Source organism: Microcaecilia unicolor, chromosome 7, assembly GCF_901765095.1.
Source record: "Microcaecilia unicolor chromosome 7, aMicUni1.1, whole genome shotgun sequence".
In the NCBI taxonomy this organism is placed as follows: domain Eukaryota; kingdom Metazoa; phylum Chordata; class Amphibia; order Gymnophiona; family Siphonopidae; genus Microcaecilia; species Microcaecilia unicolor.
This window is the reverse complement of record NC_044037.1, coordinates 142,919,624-142,943,408: the sequence shown is the minus strand read 5'-3', so window position 1 is coordinate 142,943,408 and position 23,785 is coordinate 142,919,624. Positions and strand designations below refer to the sequence as shown.

The 23,785-nt window shown below is 48.1% G+C and overlaps 1 protein-coding gene across 1 annotated transcript in view; it reads right to left on the bottom strand.

Moving 5' to 3' along the window:
- LOC115474937 (pericentrin-like) overlaps nucleotides 1–23,785 on the bottom strand; it is an 899,709-nt gene that overhangs the window by 217,993 nt on the left and 657,931 nt on the right. The window contains exon 13 of the mRNA XM_030210648.1: nucleotides 4,647–4,743. Coding sequence (XP_030066508.1) covers nucleotides 4,647–4,743 — 97 coding nt within the window. The remainder of the gene's footprint in view (nucleotides 1–4,646; nucleotides 4,744–23,785) is intronic.

The following is a 23,785-nucleotide window of genomic DNA, read 5'->3' as shown; positions in this document are numbered from 1 at the left end:
TCAGGAATCTGTCCAAACCCCCTTTAAATTCTGTAAGGCCAGCTGCTGTCACTACATTCTCTGGCAACGAGTTCCAGAGTCTAACTACATGCTGAGTAAAGAAAAACTTTCTCCTATTTGTTTTAAATCTACCATATTCCAGCTTCATCTTGTGTCTCCTGGTTTTGTTGTTGTTTGAAAGTATAAACAAAGGCTTCACATCTGTCTGCTCTAATTCGCTCATTATCAAGTAGACTTCTATCATATCACCTCTCCCTTTTCTCCAAGCTGAAGAGCCCTAACCTTCTTAGCCTTTCCTCATAGGGAAGTCGTTCCATTCCCTTTATCATTTTCGTCGCCCTTCTCTGCACCGTCTCTAATTCCTTTATATCTTTTTTGAGATGCGGCGACCAGAATTGGACACAATACCGCTGTGCAGATTTTTTTTCTTCATTTTTAAGATGCTCTTCTCTGCCTGATAATGATCACAGAGATAAAGGCTGTTCTTCCAGGCTAACAGGGACAAGTGTCTGCATTCCTAGCTGAGCTCAAACAAATGACAGAGAATATATATGTCAGTGGCGTAGCCAAGGGTGGGCCCAGGCCCACCCACTTTGGGATTAGGCCCACCCAGTAGCAGTACACCTATGATGTGGCTGGCAGGGATCCCCAAGCCCCACCAACCGAAAACGCCCAACAACTGTCCCTTCTGCACACCTTGTAAATAGCAGATCTTCGCCCGCAGCGACTGATACATACTGCTCGCACTGGACTCATAGCCTTCCCTCTGATGTATTCCCACTTATACGGAAACAGGAAGTTGCATCAGAGGGAAGGCTGTGGGGCCAACATGAGCAGTGTGTATTAGTTGCTGCTCGCTGCCGGTGAAAATCTGCTATTTAAAAGGTGTGCGGGGGAGGGGGGATGTTTGAGAGACCATATGGCATGCAGGCGACAGAGGGAGAGACCAAATTACTGGTGCGACAAGGCTGAGTTCTTCTACCCACCCATCTTGGGCTCTGGCCCACCCAAAATTGGGTGTCTGGCTACGCCCCTGATATATGTCATTATCTGCTCTTTTTCTCTAACAAATTTGCATCAAAACAAACCAACAGAAAAAGATAATGAACAAAGAGGATGGAAACTAGAAGACTAATACAAAAGTTGGGAGAGCTTTGTTTTACATCTTTTTGCAGAGCTGATGAGACTGAGGGGACTGCTGCGTGCAGGAAGAGTTGCACACACTTAGAGATTTCCATTCATTTCTAACACTGAAGATCTGTTCTGTCCTGGCACCATCAGCTGACATCACCCACTTGTGTGCCTGATTCAATCCTGCTTGTCAATGCAGAATGAAAGTATTATCATGCTGTTTCCTTTGGGACTGAACAAAACCTCATTTTCATATGATGCTCCCTCATTTACAAGTTAAGTATAATAGAGGATAATCTCAATGTCTCCATTAAGACCTTAATGCAGAGCATACTGTTTTTTTAGTGTGCAGAAAACACCCTTAAAGTGTACTTTATTGAACACTAGTAAAAAAGGCCCGTTTCTGTTAGAAATGAAACAGGCGCTAGCAAAGTTTTCCTTGGAGTGTATGTTTCAGAAAGAGCGTGTGTGAGAGATGGAGCGTGTGTGTCAGAGAGAGAATGTAAGAGAGAGAGAGAGACAGAGTGTATGATTTTGTGCGAGAGAGAGTGTGTGAGAGACAGTGTTTGTGTTTCTGTGTGACACTGTATGAGAGAGAGGGACAAAGACAGTGAGTGTGTGAGTGAGAGTGTATGTGGCAGACAGAGAATGAGTGACTGCGTGTGTGGTGTGAGGAACCCCCTCACCCCCTCCCTCACCCCTGCCCCCTTGCAGCCAGGCATGTGCAGCGACCCTCCTCTCCCCGTGTTCCCCCTGCAGCAACCCATGTCCAGCATCCCCCTGCAGCCACCCATGCCCATCAACCCTCCTCTCTCCCTGCTGCGTCCTTCCTGTCTCCCCTGCTCCCCCTGCAGCCACCCATGTGGTCACAGGCCCCCCCCCCCCCAGCATCCCTCCTGTCCCCCTGCAGGCAAGCATGTGCAGCGTCCCTCCTCTCTCCCCTGTCCCCCCAGCAGCCAGCCATGTCCAGCGACCCTTCTGTCCCCCTGCCCCCCCCTGCAGCTACCCATGTCCAGCGACCCTCCTCTCCTGTGCAGCCACCCATGTCTGAGGACACTCCTCTCCTTTTCCCTGTTCCTCCCCTGTGGCCAGCCATGTCCATCAACCCACCTGTCCCCCCTGATGACCACCAACCCTTCTGTCCCCCTGCCCGCCCTGCAGTGTCTGTCCTGTATCCCCTGTCCCCCTTGCAGGCATCCATGTGGTGTGTGGAGCCCCATCCCTATCTCCCTGTTCCCTGCCCCCCCTGCAGCCACCCATGTGCAGCGACCCTCCCCTCCCCCTGCTTCCTTCCAGCCACCCATGTCCAGAGAGACCCCCCTTCCCCCCCCCCAGCCGGCGCAGCACCCAAAGAAAGCCCCTTGTCCCCCCCTTCGCGCATCAGCCAACCCCCCCCACCATGGCACATCACCAAGCCCCTCCCCCCTCATCAACCCCCTCGCCACCCGCAACCGCTAATACAAACTGTGTCCGGCGGCTGCTGCTTCTGCTATTCAGCAGCAGCAGCCCGTACATAAAGAAAACCAAAAAAAAAAATCCTCCTAAAACGCACCTCCGTTGAGAAGCATCTCACATTGGCTGAAGTCTCAGCATGCGCTCCTCCTCTCCCCTCTGACGTCTCGGCGTTTCTCCAGGGTCTTCTGGCAGGGGCACTGATGTTGAGGGGAGAGGAGGAGCGGCTGCAGAGACGTCAGCCAATGTGAGATGGTTCTCCACGGAGGTGCGTTTTAGGAGGTTGTTTTTTTGTTTGCTTGTTTTCTTTATGTACGGGCTGCTGCTGCTGAATAGAAGCAGCAGCAGCCGCCGGACAGAGTTTGTATTAGCGGTCGCGGGTGGCGAGGCGGTCGATGTGGGGGGGGGGGGCTTGGTGAAGCGGCGGGGGAGGGGTTGGGTGATGCGGCGAGGAGGGAAGGGGGGTAGGGGCTTTCTGATGCCCCGTTGCACGGGTTGTTGTGGCGATGCGGCGGGGGGGCACTTAGAGGTGCACCGTCGAGGCCGTTGTGTGTGTGTGTTTGTGTTTGTATGTGTGTTTGTATGTGTTTGTATGTTTGTGTGTGTGTGTTTGTGTATGTGTGTGTTTGTGTGTTTGTTTGTTTGTGTGTTTGTGTTTCTGTGTGTGTGTTTGTGTTTGTGTGTGTGTGTATGTTTTTGTGTGTGTGTGTGTGTGTATGTTTGTGTGTGTGTGTGCGTTTGTGTGTGTGTGTTTGTGTGTGTGCGTTTATGTGTGTGTGTTTGTCTGTGTTTGCGTTTGTGTGTGTGTTTATGTGTGTGTGCGTTTGTGTGTTTATGTGTTTGTGTGTGTATTTATGTGTGTGTGTGTGTGTTTGCGTGTGTGTGTGTTTGTTTGCGTTTGTGTGTGTGTTTATGTGTGTGTATGTGTGTGTGTGTGTTTTTGTGTTTGTGGTTGTGTGGTTGTGTGTGTGCATTTGTGTGTGTGTTTGTATGTGTGCGATTGTGTGTGTTTGTTTGTGTGTTTGCGTGTTTGTGTGTGTGTTTATGTGTGTGTGTGTGTTTGCGTTTGTGTGTGTGTGTTTATGTGTGTGTGTGTGTTTATGTGTGTGTTTGCGTTTGTGTGTTTATGTGTATGTGTTTGTGTGTGTTTATATGTGTGTATGTGTGTTTATGTGTGTGTGTTTGTGTATGTGTTTGTGTGTGGGGGGGGGGGGTTTGCGGGTGGCTTTTGTGGTTGTGTGGTTGGGGAGTTTGCCAGCAGTCTGTAGCGATTCCTAGGCAGGGGGAGGAGTACGGAAACACTCCCCCTGCCTGGGTCGTTGTTTGTTGGAGGGGGTTGCCAGTTGGTAGGGGTGCCTTTATGGATCCCTTTACTCTCTGTGTTCCGCCCTCGAGGGCGGGGCAGAGAGACATGGTGAGTTGGATGGCTTCACCACCATGAACTTACGAACTGTTTAGGGATTTTGCAGATGGCTTCAGCAGGTTGTCTTCAGAATGTTGAGGTAGCGTTTTATGTACAGATGGGGCGTGGCTGAGGGCGGGTCTATGAGTGAGGGTAACTGGTCCTAGCCTATGAAGACTACAGGATTTTTGTGCTTCTCTGCCTTGGAGTGAGCTTCAGAACGTTCAAGGTGGGATTTATTAATATAGATGGGGCGTGGCTGAGGGCGGGTCTGAGTGAGGGTGACTGGTCCTAGCCTATGAAGACTACAGGATTTTTGTGCTTCTCTGCCTTGGAGTGAGCTTCTCTGCCTTGGAGTGAGCTTCAGAATGTTCAAGGTGGGATTTATTAATATAGATGCCCCTAAGATACAATGATATCTCTCCTACACACCTTGTAAACTGGGCCAACATTAGGAGGAGTGCAAACATGGCAACTGCCCTGGCCCCCTGGCTGTAGGGGTCTCCCTATGCTTGCAGAAAACTTAGGAAGGCACAACCTGCTTTAGGGCTCCCTCTCAAATGTCTGCCCTGGACCCCAACATAAATAACGCCAGCCCTGTTTGTAAATGAAGAAGAAACTTGATCCCAGAGAGCAAACTTAAAGATAAGGTGCCCCTTACCTGAAAAGTGGACAGATTTTTTAACTCTAATTTCAGTTCCTCTAAAGTATGTAGCAAAGACATCATGGAGGCCTCATCTGACCAATCAGTGGCGCACCTAAAAATAAACATGCAAGCTTTATCAATCCTAGTGAAGTATCAGGAAAGAAAATAGAGCAAAAACAAAATATAGATGTCAGTGAATGCTCTTCAGAAGATACATGAGAGGTAGTAGAGACTTAAAATCCTCTCTAACCTTTCTTAATTCATTGCCAAGCAGCAGCCAGTCCTTCCCTCCCTCTCCCTGAATCTCTCGAAATATCAAGCTGGAGACGAGGAAGGGCTTGTGACGAACGCTGATTATGTGAAGGAACATATGGAATAAATACATCACAAGGTTGTAGTTTCAGGCCCTTGAATACAAGTGTCAGAATTTTGAATTTGTTTAGCCGAAACAGGAAGCCAGTGCTCACTAATCTGATGTCCCTGGGAGCAGGACGTCCATCTTCCGATTTATGTCAAAAGATGGACGTCCTTCTCTTTTGAAAATGAGCCCAATAGTGCTCAGCAGTCTTCTAATACTGTCAAAGCCATAACGCCCTTTAACAAACCCTGTTTGATCTGGATATATTATAGTGGGAATGTACAGTTCAATTCAAACCCATAATATTTTTACAAAAAATTTATAATCTACATTACATAGTAATGTGGAGGGGCACAATCGAACGGGGGCGGCCATCTCCAACGACAGCCCCGTTAAGCGGCGTACCCGACTGTTATTATCGAAACAAGATGGCCGGCCATCTTTCGTTTCGATAATATGCTCGGGGCCGGCCAAATCTCAACATTTGGCCCGCCCTTAGAGATCGCCGGCGTTAGAGATGGCCACCATTGGTTTTCACTGATAATGGAAACTAAGGGTGGCCATCTAAAAACCGGCCAAATCCAAGGCATTTGGTCGTGGGAGGAGCCAGCATTTGTAGTGCACTGGTCCCCCTCACATGCCAGGACACCAACCGGGCACCCTACGGGGCACTACAGTGGACTTCATAAATTGCTCCCAGGTAAATAGCTCCCTCATTTTGTGTGCTGAGCCCCCCCCCCAAAACCCACTACCCACAACTGTACACCACTACCATAGCCCTTATGGGTGAAGGGGGGCACCTAGATGGGGGTACAGTGGGTTTCTGGTGGATTTTGAAGGGCTCCCATTTACCAGCACAAGTGTAACAGGTAGTGGGGAGATGGGCCTGGGTCCGCCTGCCTGAAGTGCACTGCAGTACCCACTAAAAACTGCTCCAGGGACATGCATAGTGCTGTGATGGAGCTGGGTATGACATTTGAGGCTGGCATAAAGGCTGGGGTGGGAGGGGGTTGGTGACCACCGGGGGATTAAGGGGAGTGGATCTCTGATTCCCTCTGGTGGTCATCTGGTCAGTTCGGGCACCTTTTCAAGGCTTGGTTGTGAACAAAACAGGACCAAGTAAAGTCGGCCAAATGCTCGCCAGAGCCGGCTTTCTTTTTTCCATTATCGGCCAAGGCCAGCCATCTCTTAACCACGCCCCCGTCCCGCCTTCAGTACACTGCTGGCATGCCCCCTTGAACTTTGGCCAGCCCTGCGAGGGAAAGCAGTTGAAGCCGGCCAAAATCGGCTTTTGATTATACCGATTTATCTCCCGATTTGTGTCAGAAGATGGCCGCCCTTCTCCTTCGAAAATAAGCAGGATAGTAACATAGTAGATGATGGCAGAGACAGACCTGCATGGTCCATCCAGTCTGCCAACAAGATAAACTCATATTGGCCATCCTCACGGCACACACCGTAGAAGTCTGCCCAGCACTAGCCCCACCTCCCAACCACCAGCCCCGCCCCCCCCCACCGGCTCTGCCACCCAATCTCCGCTAAACTTTTGAGGATCCCTTCCTTCATTAAGAGGAGAAACTGATCTATAGTTGGCACAGAAAGGGGCTATGACTGTAATCAGAATATCACAGAAAGAATCTGGAAGTTTACTTCGTATTAGCACCTGATCGTAAACTTCTAACAGCACCTGAGCAAGTGTTCTGACATGGCTTGATACATTTCAGCTGGGAGATAATCAGGCCCCACAGCCTTATTGTGTTTTAAACTATTTACAACAGTGGTCACTTCCAGGAGAGTAAAAGGCTGCTCTATTTTTGCCAACTGTTTCTTTACTGAATTGAGGCAGCCCAAGAGAGTGGAGCCATTAGGTATTCTCTCTGGCTTTGAGTAAGCTGCAATGCATAAAGGGTTTGATAAAAGGATTCAAAGGTTTCCACCATTTCATGTGATTCAGAAATGGTAACACCATTAGTCTTTGCCAAGCCATATTATTCTTTCTCATTTTTCCAACATAGATACCGCATCAGACGTTTAGATGGTTTGTCAGCATTTTCATAGAAAATGTACTGTGTTAAATGCAGATAGTAGGCCCCACAAGAACTTTCTATAATTACAGCTACGATTTGAAGTGTATTTATCTTGGGACCATTTATGCTCCTCCTCTGTTTTTATCAATAAGATCAGCAAGTTTACTCTCTCTCTCTCTCTCTGCTTTTTGATGTAATATACCTACCAAGCTGATATCTAAAATATCAGGTTGAGCTAGCAAAAATCTATTCATTGTCCAAGCTCTTGGACGAATACCTAACATTAAGGAGCCAAGTTAATTGTTAGGGGAGTGTGATCAGATTTCAAAATAGGCCACAGATTACATGCTTGCATTTCAGGTAACAAAATAGCAGAGATAATCCAAAAATCTATTCTACAATACAAATGGCAAGTTGATTAAAAAGAAAAACACAGGAAAATCCTGGACTACTACAGCCTACATATCACATATATGGAGCTGAAAATCTTTTATGTAGTACTTCAATAATCTTGAAACCCTTCATCTCAGATCTGCACTGAGATCTATCTTCAGAGGAAGCGTGATGTTAAAGGCTTCTCCTAAGCTGATACTATCTCAAGCATCAGCTTTCAATATAGGAAAAAGGCAGAAAAGGAGTGAAAGGCATGAGCATTGGGAGCATAAACGTTAGCTTGCATAAGCCTATATCCATTTGCTTCCCCCACTAAAAACTATATATTGCCCTTCTTTATGTATAACTAGTAAAAAAGGCCAGTTTCTGACACAAATGAAATGGGCGCTAGCAAGGTTTTCCTCGGAGTGTGCATGTTTGAGAGAGTGTGTGTGAGAGAGAGAGAGTGAATGTGCGAGTGTGTGTGTGTGACAGAGAGAGAGTGAGACTGGTTGCGTGTGTCTGTGAGAGAGAGTGTGTGTGTGAGAATGAGTGTGTGCGACTGCGTATCTGAGACACAGTGAGTGTGAGGGAGAGAAAGTGTGTTTCACACAGATACAGTGTGTGTGAGAGAGAGTGTGTGAGACAGAGAGTGTGAGACAGAGAGTGTGAGAGAGTATGTGCGATACACAGACTCTCTGTGAGCAGCCACCCATGTCCAGCGACCCTCCTCTCTCCCCTGCCCCCCTCCAGCCACCCATGTCCAGCGACTCTCCTCTCTCCCCTGCCCCCCAGCCACCCATGTCCAGCGACCCTCCTCTCCTCCTGCCCCCCCTCCAGCCACCCATGTCCAGCGACCCTCCTCTCTCCCCTGCCCCCATTGCTGGATCACTCTTCAAAATGGCCGCCGAGACTTCCAGCTGAAGTCTCAGCAGCCATTTTGAAGAGCGATCTGGCAGCGGGGGAGGGTCAGCGCCGGCAGCGGGCAGGTAAGACTGGGGATCTTTCCTGCCTGCCCCGAAGAATTCGCTGGACAACCTGGGTGGCTGGAGGGGGGCAGGGGAGAGAGGCGACCTCAGGGGGGGTGGAGGGGGAGGAGTTGCTGCGACAACCTCGGGAAGGGGGGTGGAGAGGGTGAATGGTGATGACCCTGGGAGGGGGGGAGCGAGGCCTCGTGCTGCTGTCGTGCGGTTGGTCAGTGCTGCGTGTGACGTCAGGCTGGGCTTTGGAGCCTAGCAGACCAACTCTGAAGAAAGTCATGGACACAGGCAGCCAGACGGATAGAACGTTGGAGGTGAGAATTATTATATAGGATGTCTTGCATTATACATGGGTAATATTTTGCAATCAAATTAACACTTCCCCTCTGGCTTGACCTGAAGGATACTGAAAATACTCAGTGTACCCAAGCCTGTTTCAATGTCATGGTCTGCTTGAGTTAATGACTCTCTTGTAGCAAGACTATGGATATTTTTCTTCTCTCTAATTCAGTAAGGCGAAGATACTTATCTGTAACAGTTATTCTCCAAGGACAGCAGGCCATCATCCATGGTGCCCGGTGCAGAAACACTGCCCAGTGTACTATATCTTTAAGAGCTCGCGGCAGCACTCCCAACGCTTTCCTTGTCTCTAGTTATTCCTTCCTGTGCTATACCTGTTTTTTGCTTTGTGCAGTTTCTTTCCCCTTTCCACACTTTTGTATTTGTACACTGCTCTTATCAATGGCGTAGGAAGGGGGGGGGCAGGAGGGGCAGTCCGCCCCGGATGCACGCCGCTGGGGGGTATCGGCTCCGCTGGTTCCCCACTCCCTCTGCCCCGGAACAGGTTACTTCCTGTTCCAGGGCAGAGAGAGCAGGGAACCAGCAGAGCCAACGCAGCTCCCAGCAACGTACACTCGGGGCGGACCGGCCCTCTCGCCCGCTCCCTTTCCTATGCGCGCGACTGGTAAGAATGCACTCGGGGGGGGGGGGGGTGCGCGCCATGCTGCACCGGGGGGGGGGGGGAGGGTGGCTCTGATTGTTCTCTGAAGGGTGGTATATCAAGTCCTTTTAAACATTAAACATAGCTAAATAATACAACTTCGAGGAGAGGTGGGAGGGTATGTAAGAATAAGTCCTCAGAGAATACCTGCTAAAGTTAAGTATCTTCACTTTTCCAAGGACAAGCAGGCCAGTTAATTCTCACATGTGGGAATCCCTAGCTACCAGGTTCACAGAAAACAACACTAGGACAATAGGAACTTGCAATGGAAAGATTAAAAAAAAGTAAATTAACCTGAAACTATATATAAACACTGGTTATGAGAGTGCAGCCTGCAACAGCACAGAACAGGCCTAGAAGGGTGGAGTTGGATTCTAGACACCAAACAAATTCTGCAGAACAGTCTGTCCAAACCAACTGTTGCATCAAGGCAATACTGAGATGTGAATGTGTGGACTGAAGACCACATTGTAGCATTGCAAATCTCTTCAATAAAAGCTGATCTCAAGTGGGCTACTGATGCCGCAATGGCTCTGACATGACCCTCAAGAGTCAGCCCAGCTTCAGCATAAGTAAAAGTTATGCAATCTGCCAGTCAACTGGAAATTGTGCATTTCCCGATGGCAACCCCCCATCCTGTTGGGATCAAAAGAAATAAAAAGCTGGGTGGACTGTCTATAGGGCCCAGTCTGTTCCACGTAAAAGGCCAATGCGCGCCTGCAGTCCAAACTGTGCAGTGTGCTTTCACCAGGATGGGCATGAGGTTTGGGAAAGAATGTTGGAAGGACGACAGCCTGATTTAGATGGAACTCCGACATTACTTTAGGCAGGAACTTAGGATGCACGTGGAGAACTACTCTGTTATGATGAAATTGTGTGTAAGATGGATCCGCTACTAAGGCCTGAAACTCGCTGACCCTGTGAGCTGAAGTAACTGCAACCAAAAATAAAACCTTTCAGGTCAAGTACATCAGAGTACAGGAATAGAGTGGCTCAAAAGGAGCTTTCATCAACTGGGTTAAGGATGACATTGAGGGTCCATGACATAGGCGGAGGTTTGCAGGGGGCTCTGCCAAAGCAAACCTCTCATGAAGTGAACAACTAAGGGCAGTCCACAGGAAGGGCTTACCTTCTACACAGTGATGGTAAGCACTAACTGTACCAAGGTGAACCCTTACAGAGTTGGTCTTAAGACCATATTCAGAGAGGTGTATTAGATATTCAAGCAGTCTGTGTAGGGCAAGAAAGAGGAGCAGATAGCAGGGTCCTAGATCCAAGGTTCTCTGGAGGATAACTTCAAAAGAAGGGGGAACCAGATCTGTCTGGGCCAATATGGGGCGATTAGGATCATGGTTCCCCGGTCTTGCTTGAGTTTTAGCAAAGTTTTCCCCATGAGAGGGATGGGAGGATATGCATACAGGTTGTTCCCCCAATGGAGGAGGAAGGCATCCAATGCTAGCCTGTCGTGTGCTTTGATCTTGAGCAGTACTGAGGGACTTTGTGGTTGTAAGGAGTGGTAAAGATATCCACTAAGGGGGTGCCCAACTCTCGGAAATTCTCGCAAACGCCCATGCTGAGTGACCACTCATATGGTTGCATGACCCTGATCAGTCTGTTGGCCAGACTGTTGGATTTTCCACCAGGTATGTGGCTCTGAGAACAGCCTCCTGACAGAGAGCGTGATCCTATACTCTCCCCGCTTGTTGGTGTAATACATCGGAACCTGCACATTTTTGGTTAAACAGCTTTTCTCTGAAAGCCTTTAGAGTGTTCCAGATTGCCTGGAGCTCCAGAAGGTTGATTTGAAGATCAATCTCCTGAGCTGACCAAGCACCCTGAGTGTAAAGCCCATCAAAGTTAGCTCCCCACCCCAGGAGGGATGCATCCATCATCAGCACCTTCTGGGGCTCAGGAATTTGGAATGAAGGTCCTATGGTCAAATTGGATCGAATTGTCTCCAGAGTTGATTAAATCTCTACTCTGGTTGACAAAAACCTGCTAGGTTCCCCGAGGCTTGAGACCACTGGATGGTTCTCATGTAAAGATGTGCCAAGGGAGTAACGTGCACAGTGGAGGCCATGTGGCTTAATAACCTCAAAATCTGCTGTGACCTGCTGGCTGGCATGAAACTGAGTGGTAAAAGTGACTAGCACATGCGCTCTCAGCACAGGGAGAAAAGTTTGCACCTGCCATGTATCCAGCAGGGGCTCCAATGAACTCCAATTGCTGAACAGGGAGCAGATAGGACTTGGGGTAGTTTAAAATGAACCCTAGTAGCTCTAGCACCCAAATAGTTCTCTGCACAGACTTCTGAACATTTTCCTTCAACGTGCTCTTCACCAGCCAATCGTCCAGGGAGGGAAACACATGGACTCCCAGTCTGCCTAGCAATACTGTGACTACTGCTAGACATTTTGTGAAAACTCTTGGAGATGACACGAGGCCAAATGGCAAGACGTGGTACTGCAAGTAATGTATTCCCACCTAAAATCTGAGATACCTCCTGTGGCCTGGAATATTGGGACACGTGTGTAGGCTTCCTTTAAGTCCAGAGAGCATAGACAATCTTTTTCCTGAATCACTGGAGAAAGGTGCCCAGGGAAACCATCCTGAACTTTTCTTTGACCAGGAATTTGTTCAAGGCCTTGATGTCTAGGATGGGACGCATTCTCCTCAGTTTTCTTTGTCACAAAGGAATACCTGGAAAAGAATCCCTTCCCTTCTTCTCCTGGTGGAATGGGTTCAACTGCATGAGCAATTAGAAGTGCAGAGTTTCTCTGTGAGTACCTCCTTGTGAAGAGAACTGAAGAAAGATGCTCTTGGGGGACAACTTGGTGGTCTGTCGCTAATGTAGAGCATAACCGAGATGGACTATCTGAAAAACCCATTGGGTAGGAGGTTACAAGGGGCCACTTTTCTTGGAAAAAAACGCAGCCTCCCTCCTACTGGTATGTCGTCCGATACAGTTACTTGGCTGGGCCTTAGGCACACAGTGTTGGTGAAAACAAACATGGTGGGGTGAACTTCCTGAGTGGGGCGAGGAGTATACCTACACCTTTGATAGTAGGGACCTCACTTTGACTTGCCCAAAAACCTTCCAGAAGAGGAGGGTGCAGATGGCGCTCACAGAGAGAATGTAGATAGTATCACTGTGTTTCTTGATAAGGTCTGCAACCTCCTGCACCTTCTTTCCAAAAGGTTACCTCCACAATAAGTGGTGTCCGCCAACCTCTGCTAGACCACCGGGTCCAAGTCAGAGACACACAGCCATGAGAGTCTGCGCATTGCTACATCAAAAAAGAATCATATGCGCCCCGGTCAGGAATTTGCAACAAGCCTTCTGCTGTTTGGCCAACTGGCGAAGTGATTTGGCCTGCTCCACAGGGAGAGTATCTGCCAAATCAGTCATACTGCGCACTAGGTTCCACAAGTAAAGACTCATGCAGAGCTGGTATGAGAAATAAGCATTAAGACCTGATACATCTTATGCACAAATGAGTGAGCTTCTCTGCCTAGGCGTGCTGAAGCAAAGTCTCTGGAACTTCTGGCCCATTTGAGTGCAGATTCCACCACCAGAGAATGATGAGGCAACTGCGGCTTATCAACTCTAGGTGAACTCTGAATCCAATACATGGTGTCAATCTTTTTGGGGAAGACAGGGATAGACAAAGGGGGACTCCCAATTCTTCATCTGAACATCACGTAAGATCTCGTGAAGTGGGACAGTCATAGCCTCTCTAGGTGGAGGTCGTGGTCTAGGATCTCAAACATCTCAGCCCTAGGCTCGACCTCTGTCTCCAATTGAATTGAGATCGCAGCCAACAACTCCTTCACAAAAGCAGGGAAGGAGAGATTCTCTGGTGGAGATTTTCACCTCTCTTCTGGTGGGAAGGGTCTGATGGAATGCCATAGGACTCCTCCTCTGAGAAGTACCATGGATCATTAATAGACAAATATAAGAGGTCCGTATCGAAATCAGCAAAAAAAAATTTAAATTAAAAAACTCCCCCTCCCCTCCTCATGGGAGGGCTGAGACTGTGCCTGTCTCAGGTAGGAAGAGCCATGTCCCTACCTGGAATGGCATCAAGATGCAAGCTCCACTCTTACTCCGGTGAAGATTTCTCCATCAACGTCGAGAGAGTACTCACATAGGCAGCTACCAACGCCGATACCACATGCTGCACTGGTGTCAGTGAGCTCATCACAGGCTGAGGGCCCTATGAGGCAGATTGTAGAGGCATGGCTGGAACAAGATGCCAATGCATTCTGCTGTAAAAGTCTCGCCAAGTGCTCTTGGAGAATGGACTGGATCCGCTCTTCGAGGGTAGACATAGCAAAAGGCTGCAGCATTGTGCTGAATTATCAGTGTCAACTCTGGTACCTGGTCTCGGCTACATGGAGACCTCTGCGCAGGCATCTCTTTAACAGAGAGGGCCGCTGCCGACACTTCTTGGGTAGCAGATCTCTCGGTGTCCCGGTGCTCCCATGGGTTGAGGGAGATCGATGCTTATGCTTCCTGGCTATCGCCCAATGCCGAGCATCGCACCCTCGGTGCCAAAGAGGAAGACATTGAATCCTTTCATCTCCTTGGTGTTGGGTCCAATGTCTGACCGGTCCCGGGGGCCCTGCATAATGGTCAGCATTGAGGCAGGTGAACACCTACTCAATGCATATCCACTCCAGTGTCAGACAAGGTCTAGTAGCCATAGGGGCCAATGTACCTGATGCCAGTGCAAGTGTTGACATCAACGCCGATGCCAACATCAACGATTTGGACCTGGACTCTAAGGAGTAGCCTGGTGTATGCAAATTTTTTTTCATGTGAGCAACAAGTTTTTTTTTTTTTTATTAATTATTCATTTAGTGATTATACAAGAAACATCTTGTGTAGTAAAGTGTTTGTTACTTAGGAAATTACTTATAATAATAATAAGCAAAAAATTAGAATATATACATTTTAGGAAAAATTAACACTCAAGTCCATAAAGTGGGATCCAAGAATTCGGAAAAACATGGAGAATAATGAATAAAAGGAAAACCATTCAGGATAACACTACTCTGTTGAGTGGAGTTAATATCTTATTTATCCTTGGCGCTTTTCCATTTTCGCCGAGGCTATAAGCGCCGACACATGGGCAGGTTCTGTAAATACATATTTCTTTCCCCAAGTCTTATTATGCAGGGGTATCTTAAAAAGAAGGTGCACCCCAGGTGCAGAACTTCAGGCTTAAGGATCAAAAATTGTTTCCTCCGTCGCCTTGTCTCCTTAGAGACGTCAGGAAAAAGCAATATCTTAAAACCTAAAAAAGGTTTATCTTTATTTCGGAAAAACAAACGGAAAATCCAATTTTTGCCCAGCAATAATGCAACCGTCACCACTAAAGTAGCTGCAGTTGCCAACTCAGAGTCAGAAGTCTCAAGCAAAAGAGAAACATCTATTGGATTTTCAGTCATTGGGTTTGAGTCCTTCCCTGGTATATAATATGCTTGTGAAAATGGTGGCAGATTCTGATCAGGTATATTCAAAACATCACGTAAATAACGTTTCAACATCTCAAGAGGAGCAAAATTTAACACTCTAGGAAAGTTAACAAATCTCAGGTTATGATTTTGGTAGAATTATCAAACATCTCCATTCTCTGCCTGAGAGTCGTCAGATCTTTATCATAGTTGGTTGCATTGTTTCAAATTTCACAATTCTTTGATCCATATTTTCAGTTTTGTCATTCAAGCCTTAGCTTCTTCCTCTTTTTTTTTGTAAGTCAATTTCCAAGGACTTTACTCTCGGTATACTTCATTAATCTGTTTTATAAAAGTTTGTCCCAGGGTTGACATTAAGTCCCATAATGCATCCAGTGTCACTTCTTTGGTTTGACTACTAATTCTGCTGGAAGTTCATACTTTCAGAGCGTTGTCCACGAATCTCGCTTACTCCCTCGCTTCTCTGCCCTTATCCGTGGCGATTCCATGGGCAGACTGCCCTCTATTCCTTCCGCTGCTGTAACAAGGACCTCCAGCCGACGCTCTTCTGGGCCCATGATTCCCACTTGGGGCGACCCTGTGGGTTCTGAAAGGAAGAACTAGTGCCATGCGGTTGGGGAGGAGGAGTGACGCGCGCGGGGCTCAAAGTGATGTCAAACCAGGGGAAGCCGAATTCTCCCTTTCGCCGGCATTCCCTACTGGAGGCATTCCGCCGTTTTGACCAACTCCCTGTGGTCCGCAGAAAACGATCCATAGACCAGGCGACCCTCAGGGGGAGGAATGCTGGCTTTGGCCTAACCCCTGGTAAGCCTTTCCTCAGCTGAGAGGTGCCCACCTCTACCACCGCTGCCTTTCAGGTGCTGTGGAGGACTTGCAGCTCATCTGCATATCCTTACAGCCTTCTCCGGGGTGACACTCAGGTCCACCCCGATCCACTCAGGGCCTTTTTCTCTTTGTATCTAATCTTTTCCAGTTGCTAAAGTATCTTAATCATTTATGGCCCCTATTCACATTCTCTTCCTAGTTCTGTCCCTTCCTAATCTTTTCCCTCACCCCCTACCTCTCTCCGCTACAGGAACTCACTTCCCATCCATTGACTTCATCACCTCACCTTCTCTCCTACCCTCTTCCTCCCTCTTGGCTTTTAATCTCCGTCTCTTTCTTCCCTCATTTTGCCTTCCCCATTCCACCTAAATACCCTCTCGCCTTCGAGCGCCTTCGTGGCCACACCTCTCCTACTCTCCTCCGCTCTCTTTTACTCCTTCTCTTACTCTCAGCTGGTGACATCAATCCCAATCCTGGCCCTCCTCACCAACTATTATCCAAACTCTACAGATCTCACCGTGACCTCTCTTAACCTCATCTCTATTCTCTACTCCCCTCCTCTTCTCTGCCCTTCTCTTGCGCCCTATGGAATGCCGCTCTATCTGTAACAAACTCCCCTATATCCAGGACCTCTTTATCTCGTGTCACCTCCATCTGCTCGCCATAACAGAAACCTGGCTCTGCCCTGATGACTCTGCTTCAGTCGCAGCCCTATGCCATGGCGGTTATCTATTTTCACATACTCCTCGCCCTGCTGGCCGTGGGGGCGGTGTTTGTACTTCTCTCTCCCTCCCCAGATTTCCAACCCCTTCTTCCACCTCAATCTCACTGTTTTTCCTCCGTTGAAGTCCCTCTATCCGCCTTTTCTCTCCTCTGCCTCTTCGAATAGCGGTCAGTTATCGTCCCCCTGATAGTCCCTTTCATCCTTTCTCAGTGACTTTGACGCTGGCTTGCCGTCTTCCATGACCTTCCTCCTCCTCTCTCATCCTTGGTGACTTTAATAGTCCTGCTAATTGATCCTTCCAACTCTTTATATTTCCAAGTTACTCGCTTTAACGTCCTCCTTTAATCTCCAACTATGCTCCACCTCCCCCACTCATCAAAATGGTCACTGTCTTGATCTCATCTTCTCCTCCAACTGTTCACCTTCTAATTTCCTTGCCTCTGATCATCCCTCCTCTGATCACCATCTTATAACTTTCACAACTTAAATCTCCTCCTCCCAGGTCCCGTCCTAGTCCTATCTAATTTATCTAGAATCTTCACGATATTGACCCTTCATCTCTATCCTCCCATGTTTCAAACCTCCTCTCTACTGTGCCACCATCCACATCGGTCAACGAGGCTGTTTCTTCTTACACAATACTCTATCCTCTGCCTTAGACACTCTTGCACCTTTGATGACCCGCCCTGTAATGCGTACAAAACCCCAACCTTGGCTGACTTCTAATATCCGCTACCTACGTTCCTGTACCCGCTCCGCCGAACGCCTCTGGCGGAAATCTCGGGCCCTTCCTGATTTCTTACACTTTAAGTTCATGCTGACCTCCTTCCAATCTGCTCTTTTACGTGCCAAACAGGATTATTATATCCAACTGACCAACTCTCTTGGCTCTAATCCTCGACTTCTCTTCACCACATTGAACTCTCTCCTCAAGGTGCCCCCTCCCCCAACTCCCCCTTCATTATCTCCTCAGACCCTTGCTGAATTCTTTCACAACAAGGTTCAAAAGATAAACCTGCTTTCTCTACCTCACCAGCTCTCCCTCCACTAGTCCGTTCCCCTCTCTCTCCTTCCCCTCATTCCCTTTCCTCCTTTCCTGAAGTTACTATTGAGGAAACTACACTTCTCCTTTCTTCCTCAAAATGTACCACCTGTTCCTCTGATCCCATTCCCACCCACCTTCTTAATGCCATCTCTCCTACTCTTATTCCTTTTATCTGTCACATTCTCAACCTCTCACTTTCCACTGCGACTGTCCCTGCTGCCTTTAAACATGCTGTGGTCACACCTCTCCTTAAGAAGCCTTCACTTGACCCTACTTGTCCCTCTAATTACCGACCCAGTTTCCCTCCTTCCTTTTCTCTCCAAATTACTTGAGCGTGCTGTTCAACCGCCGCTGCCTTGATTTACTCTCCTCACATGCTATCTTGACCCATTACATCTGGTTTTTCCGCCCTCTCACCACTCAACCGAAACTGCGCTTACTAAAGTCTCCATGACCTAGTTACTTGGCTAAATCCAGAGGTCAATATTCCATCCTCATTCTTCTTGATCTTTCCGCTGCTTTGACACTGTCGATCACAGCATCTTCTCGATACCCTGTCCTCACTTTGGATTCCAGGGCTCTGTCCTTTCCTGGTTCTCTTCCTACCTCTCCCTCCGGCACCTTTAGTGTTCACTCTGGTGGATCCTCTTCTACTTCTATCCCTCTGCCTGTCGGCGTACCTCAGGGTTCTGTTCTTGGTCCCCTCCTCTTTTTCTATTCTACACTTCTTCCCTTGGTTCATTAATCTCATCCCATGGCTTTTCCTACCATCTCTATGCTGATGACTCCCAAATCTACCTTTCTACCCCTGATATCTCACCTTGCATCCAAACCAAAGTTTCAGCGTGCTTGTCTGACATTGCTGCCTGGATGTCTCAACGCCACCTGAAATTAAATATGACCAAAACCGAGCTTCTCATTTTCCCCCCCCAAACCCACCTCCCCGCTCCCCCCATTGTCTATTTCTGTTGATGGCTCTCTCATTCTCCCTGTCTCCTCAGCTCGAAACCTTGGGGTCATCTTTGACTCTTCTCTCTCCTTCTCTGCTCATATCCAGCAGACCGCCAAGACCTGTCGTTTCTTTCTTTACAACATCCGTAAATCCGCCCCTTTCTTTCCGAGCACTCTACCAAAACCCTCATCCACACCCTTGTCACCTCTCGTTAGATTACTGCAATCTGCTTCTTGCTGGCCTCCCACTTAGTCACCTCTCCCCTCTCCAGTCGGTTCAAAACTCTGCTGCCCGTCTCATCTTCCGCCAGGGTCGCTTTACTCATACTACCCCTCTCCTCAAGACCCTTCACTGGCTCCCTATCCGTTTTCGCATCCTGTTCAAACTTCTTCTACTAACTATAATGTATTCACTCTGCTGCTCCCCAGTATCTCTCCACACTCGTCCTTCCCTACACCCCTTCCCGTGCACTCCGCTCCATGGATAAATCCTTCTTATCTGTTCCCTTCTCCACTACTGCCAACTCCAGACTTCGCGCCTTCTGTCTCGCTGCACCCTACGCCTGGAATAAACTTCCTGAGCCCCTACGTCTTGCCCCATCCTTGGCCACCTTTAAATCTAGACTGAAAGCCCACCTCTTTAACATTGCTTTTGACTCGTAACCACTTGTAACCACTCGCCTCCACCTACTCTCCTCTCTTCCTTCCCGTTCACATTAATTGATTTGATTTGCTTACTTTATTTATTTTTGTCTATTAGATTGTAAGCTCTTTGAGCAGGGACTGTCTTTCTTCTATGTTTGTGCAGCGCTGCGTATGCCTTGTAGCGCTATAGAAATGCTAAATAGTAGTAGTAGTAGTAGTAGGTAAGGAGGGAGGTAGCGGGGAGGCTCTAACCGCTACTCTTCCTCTATGCTTAGGCATTTTTGAAATTTCAGAGGAGCGCGAAACACAGCGTCTTAACAGAGCACGGCCATCTTGGGAGCAACAAGTTTTAAAAACCAACAATTTTTGAGCGCTAGTATTAGCAATGCATTTCTGTATACAGCACAAAAAACATTTTTGTGAGCAACCATGTAAAATCTGTGAGTGACACTCCTAAAATGTATGAGGAACTGCACTCTGCGTAGAGGGAACATTAGACCTGGCTCCAAAAATTTTCTCTTTTTGGGTCTTCTGGACCTTTTTTGAATACACAAGCAAAGAATACAGTTTGTAGAGTAATGGTCTGGCCCCAAACACTGGATACACCAGGAATGGGTGTCAGGCCCAGAGGTGGTCCGATTGCACCGAGCACAGTGTTTAAAGCCACTGAGAGGAGATCACATGATGGACTGAGGACGCAAGCGATCTCTTCTCCAGGCAACCCTCCCCCGTTCAGCCCGATCCCAGACGAAAACCAGCTCAAAAGTGATAAAGAAACTTGGCGAGGCAGTCCCGATTTATACGGATGAGTTTGTGGTGCGGAATGTACCGGGGATGCCAGGAAAAAAAAAAAAAAGAGCAAGACAAGAGCCGAGGAGCCGCGGAACCTAAGATGGCGACGAGCCCGGCCAAACCGTCGCTGTTGTTCTCAGAGCCCCAAATGCAATAACTGACAGAGGCAGTGAAAATGGCGATAGAGCCACAATTAAAACAACTCTCATCTCAAATTACTAACTTAGAAGGACTGATGGACGAAACAGTACGACGCACGGAGAAATTGAGCACAGACTGTCGGAGGCAGAAGACGTCAGCAAAGAAATGGCGGACCAGCTCGCTAAACTACAGCAGCAGATAAAAGCGCAGGACTGCCTATTAGACAATCTGGAGAACAGATCTAGAAGTTCCAACCTAAGAATAGTGGGCATTCCAGAGAAGGTCCCAGAACACGCATTGATTACCCTGCTGGAAAGGTGGATGAAGGAAGAATTCGCGCTCTTGGACAGCTTGGGCCCCTTCTGCTTAGAAAGAGCGCACAGAATAGGGAGGAAGCAGGACAATATGACAAGGCCACGAGTGGTAATGGTCAAAGTGCATAACTTCATCCATAAGGCAGAAATCTTGAGAGGGGCCTGAGAGAAATGGAACAATATGCAGTACGAGGGAGCGCAAATACGGATCTTCCAGAATTACTCACTACAATTACAAGAGAAGCGTAGGATGTTCGGCCCGATCTGTAAAAGTTTAGCAGAAGCAAAGACGAAGTTCCGGCTGATTTACCCAGCGATTCTGAAAATTATGCATGATGGAGCCTGGAGAATCTTCAAGACGCCAGAGGAAGCGAAAACATTTGTGAGAGCACATCAGCTTGCACACACGGACCCAGCCTGAAGGACATTAATATGAACATTAATATGGACAAACGTGGGCAGGGAAAGTCCAGCAGGTTACCATGAAGAAGTGGTCAGAGATGGTGAATATGCTGTTTAAACTGTAAGTTTGGAATGCAAGGAAACTTGAGAACTGTGAGAAAGAGGGACTGAATGTGGATGATGAAAGGAATAGCTAATGGGATAATTAAGGATTATCCACGGGAGACTATGGGACGGGCAGTATGGCAATGTTTGAATGAGAGAATATGAGAGAATGGGAGTAGGGGAGGAGTGGGAAGGGGTGGGTGGGGGAGGAGCCTACAATCATGAGATCTCGCATCACCTACTAGGCAGGTAGGGGATCGATAGGGAACGCAGGGGGATAGGAGTGGGAAGAGGGATGGAGGGATGGAGGGAAGCTGGGGAGGAGGGAGGGTATAGGGGAGAGCTCACAAAGTCAACGAAGGGAAATTCACATTTAACGTTCAGTAGGAATTTAGAACAGCAGGGGGTCGGGTGAGGCTGGGCACCCGGACTCCAAATAAAGAACAAGATATAGCAATGGGGACAAAAGTCAGGATGGTTGGGAATGACTAAGGGACCCGAATTATCTCTTGGAACGTGGGAGGAATTGCAACGCCAGTAAAGCGGGCTACGATACTAGCTGCTTTACAAGACACAAAGCAGATGTAGCATGTCTGCAAGAGACTAGATTGACGGAGGAGGAGCATCAGAAACTAAAAAGAACTTGGGTGGGAGAGGTGTTCTCCGCCTCAGCTGAGGGTAGGAAGCAGGGGGTGGGCAATACTAATCCGGAAAGGAGTGGCGGCAAGGGCAGAGCTGATTGCTAGGGACCCTCATGGTAGATTCGTCTTGATCCATTTATGGCTTCAAAAACCGAGAATTCTTGGTGGCCTCACTGTATGGCCCAAATGGTTTATACCCCAATTTTTTCAGTCGCTCATAAAGCTCATAAAGTACTTCGCACCATACCACTCCTTCAAATTAATATTGGCAGGATGGCACCGCAGGGAGGGGCCCGGACCTGAGCGCTGCCTACATTTATGCATACAATGAACCTGGTGGACCATTGGAGGTCCTTAAATCCGGAAGTGAGGGATTACACACACCTCTCGAGGGCTCGAGACTCTCTCTCGAATTGACTATATATTGGTGGATAGAGCAGTGTTCCCCTGGGTACGGGGATGTGGGTATAGGGCCTACGGAGATCTCAGACCATGCGATGATTTGGGTGGAACTTGAAGCCCCAGAATTCTATCAAACCACAGGGGGGTGGAGATACCCGGGATACCTGCATGGAGATGAAGAGTTTGCCAAATACTTAGCCAATAGATGGGCAGAATATGATACCTTCAACAAACAGCATGCAAGTGACCCGAAACTATACTGGATGGCAGTCAAAGCAGTGTTACAGAGGGACATAATAGCGCTCGTCCAGGCTCGCAAGAAACAGCAAGCCACAGCAATCCTGCGCTTAGAAAAACAACTTAAAAAAAACTATATAAAAGAGCCATGCAGGGTTAATAGAGAGGAACTCCAGGTGATACAGACAGCCCTCAATTCCTTAATACATAAGCAAACCATGCGCTCCTTAATATACTACAAGTACAAACTGCAACGTTTTGGGAACAAAGCTGGGGAACTCCTGGCAAAGCTGATCAAAATAGGGAGACCTAGTAGAGTAATAACGGCGGTGAGAGATCAACAAGGAACACTCAAATACAAAAGTGAGGAGATAGCGCAGACCTTCACTAACTATTTCAGGGTGCTATATGATAAAAGACCTGAGGAGCACCCAGACAGTCTGGAAGGCTACCTAGTGAATAAGGGATTTCCACAACTCCAACAGAGGGATATAGAACAGCTAAATCAGCCCATAACAGGGAAGGAACTTCAGGGAGCCATTGGGGAGCTGGCCCGTAACTCTGCGCCGGGTCCCGATGATTTCACTGGGGAGTTTTATAAAGCATTGCCTAAGACAGGGCTGGGAACATTGAGTAAATATCTAGACCAAGCAATAGATGACAGAGAGTTCCCACTGCATGCGAATGAAGCCCTAATAACTTTAATACACAAACCAGGGAAGCCAGAATCAAACGCAGATTCCTATAGGCCCATATCACTGATCAATGTGGACATTAAAATATTGGCCCACATCATGGCGGAGCGGCTGGGACAGATACTACCACAACTGATAGGTGGAGAACAGGTAGGATTTGTGCGAAGCAGACAGGCGGGAAGCAATGTCAGACGATTATTACCAGCCATGGCAAAATGTTAACTTGAAGAGAAGTCAGCGCTAATCCTAAGCTTAGACGCCGAAAAAGCGTTTGACAAAATAGACTGGGGTTATCTGTTTGGAGTCCTCCGCTATATGGGAGTTCGGGGGTGATTTCATGATGCACTGCAAGCCTTATATAACAAACCAAAGGCATCCATTATAGTGAATGGGGTAAGGAGTGAATCATTTAGAATCCGACGGGGAACAAGTGTCAGGTTTTCAAGGCAGAAACTAGGTTTGTGAGCCTTTGGGCCACTGCCGTGGAGCAGCAGTGGCAGGCAAAACCACCCCACACCAGAGACAAGGCAGAATTCTGACAGGAACAGCCAGACTTCACCTGCACTTAGCCGCCCTTTCCCAGGAGTTGAGCCCCTGGCTGCAGGCGGCCGGCAGAACTTTCTGGACAGGGCAGGAACTGGAAGCTGCAAGCAACATTGACAGACAAGAGACAGAACTGAAAGCTGCAAGCAGCCACTAAATCAGGGAACAAACACTGACAAACAAGAGACAGAACTGAAAGCTGCAAGCAGCCACTAAAACAAGGAACAAACACTGACAAACAAGAGACAGAACTTAAAGCTGCCAGGCAGCCACTGAACAAGAAACACAGACAAACAGAAACTAAACACAGAAATACAAACAAGAAACAAGGCAAGGAAAAAGCAATGAACCTAAGCTGAACTACACACAAACTAAGTAGAAACAAACAAGATTCTAGCTTCCCTGGTTTGGAGTGGAGGAGTGGCCTAGTGGTTAGGGTGGTGGACTTTGGTCCTGGGGAACTGAGGAAGTGAG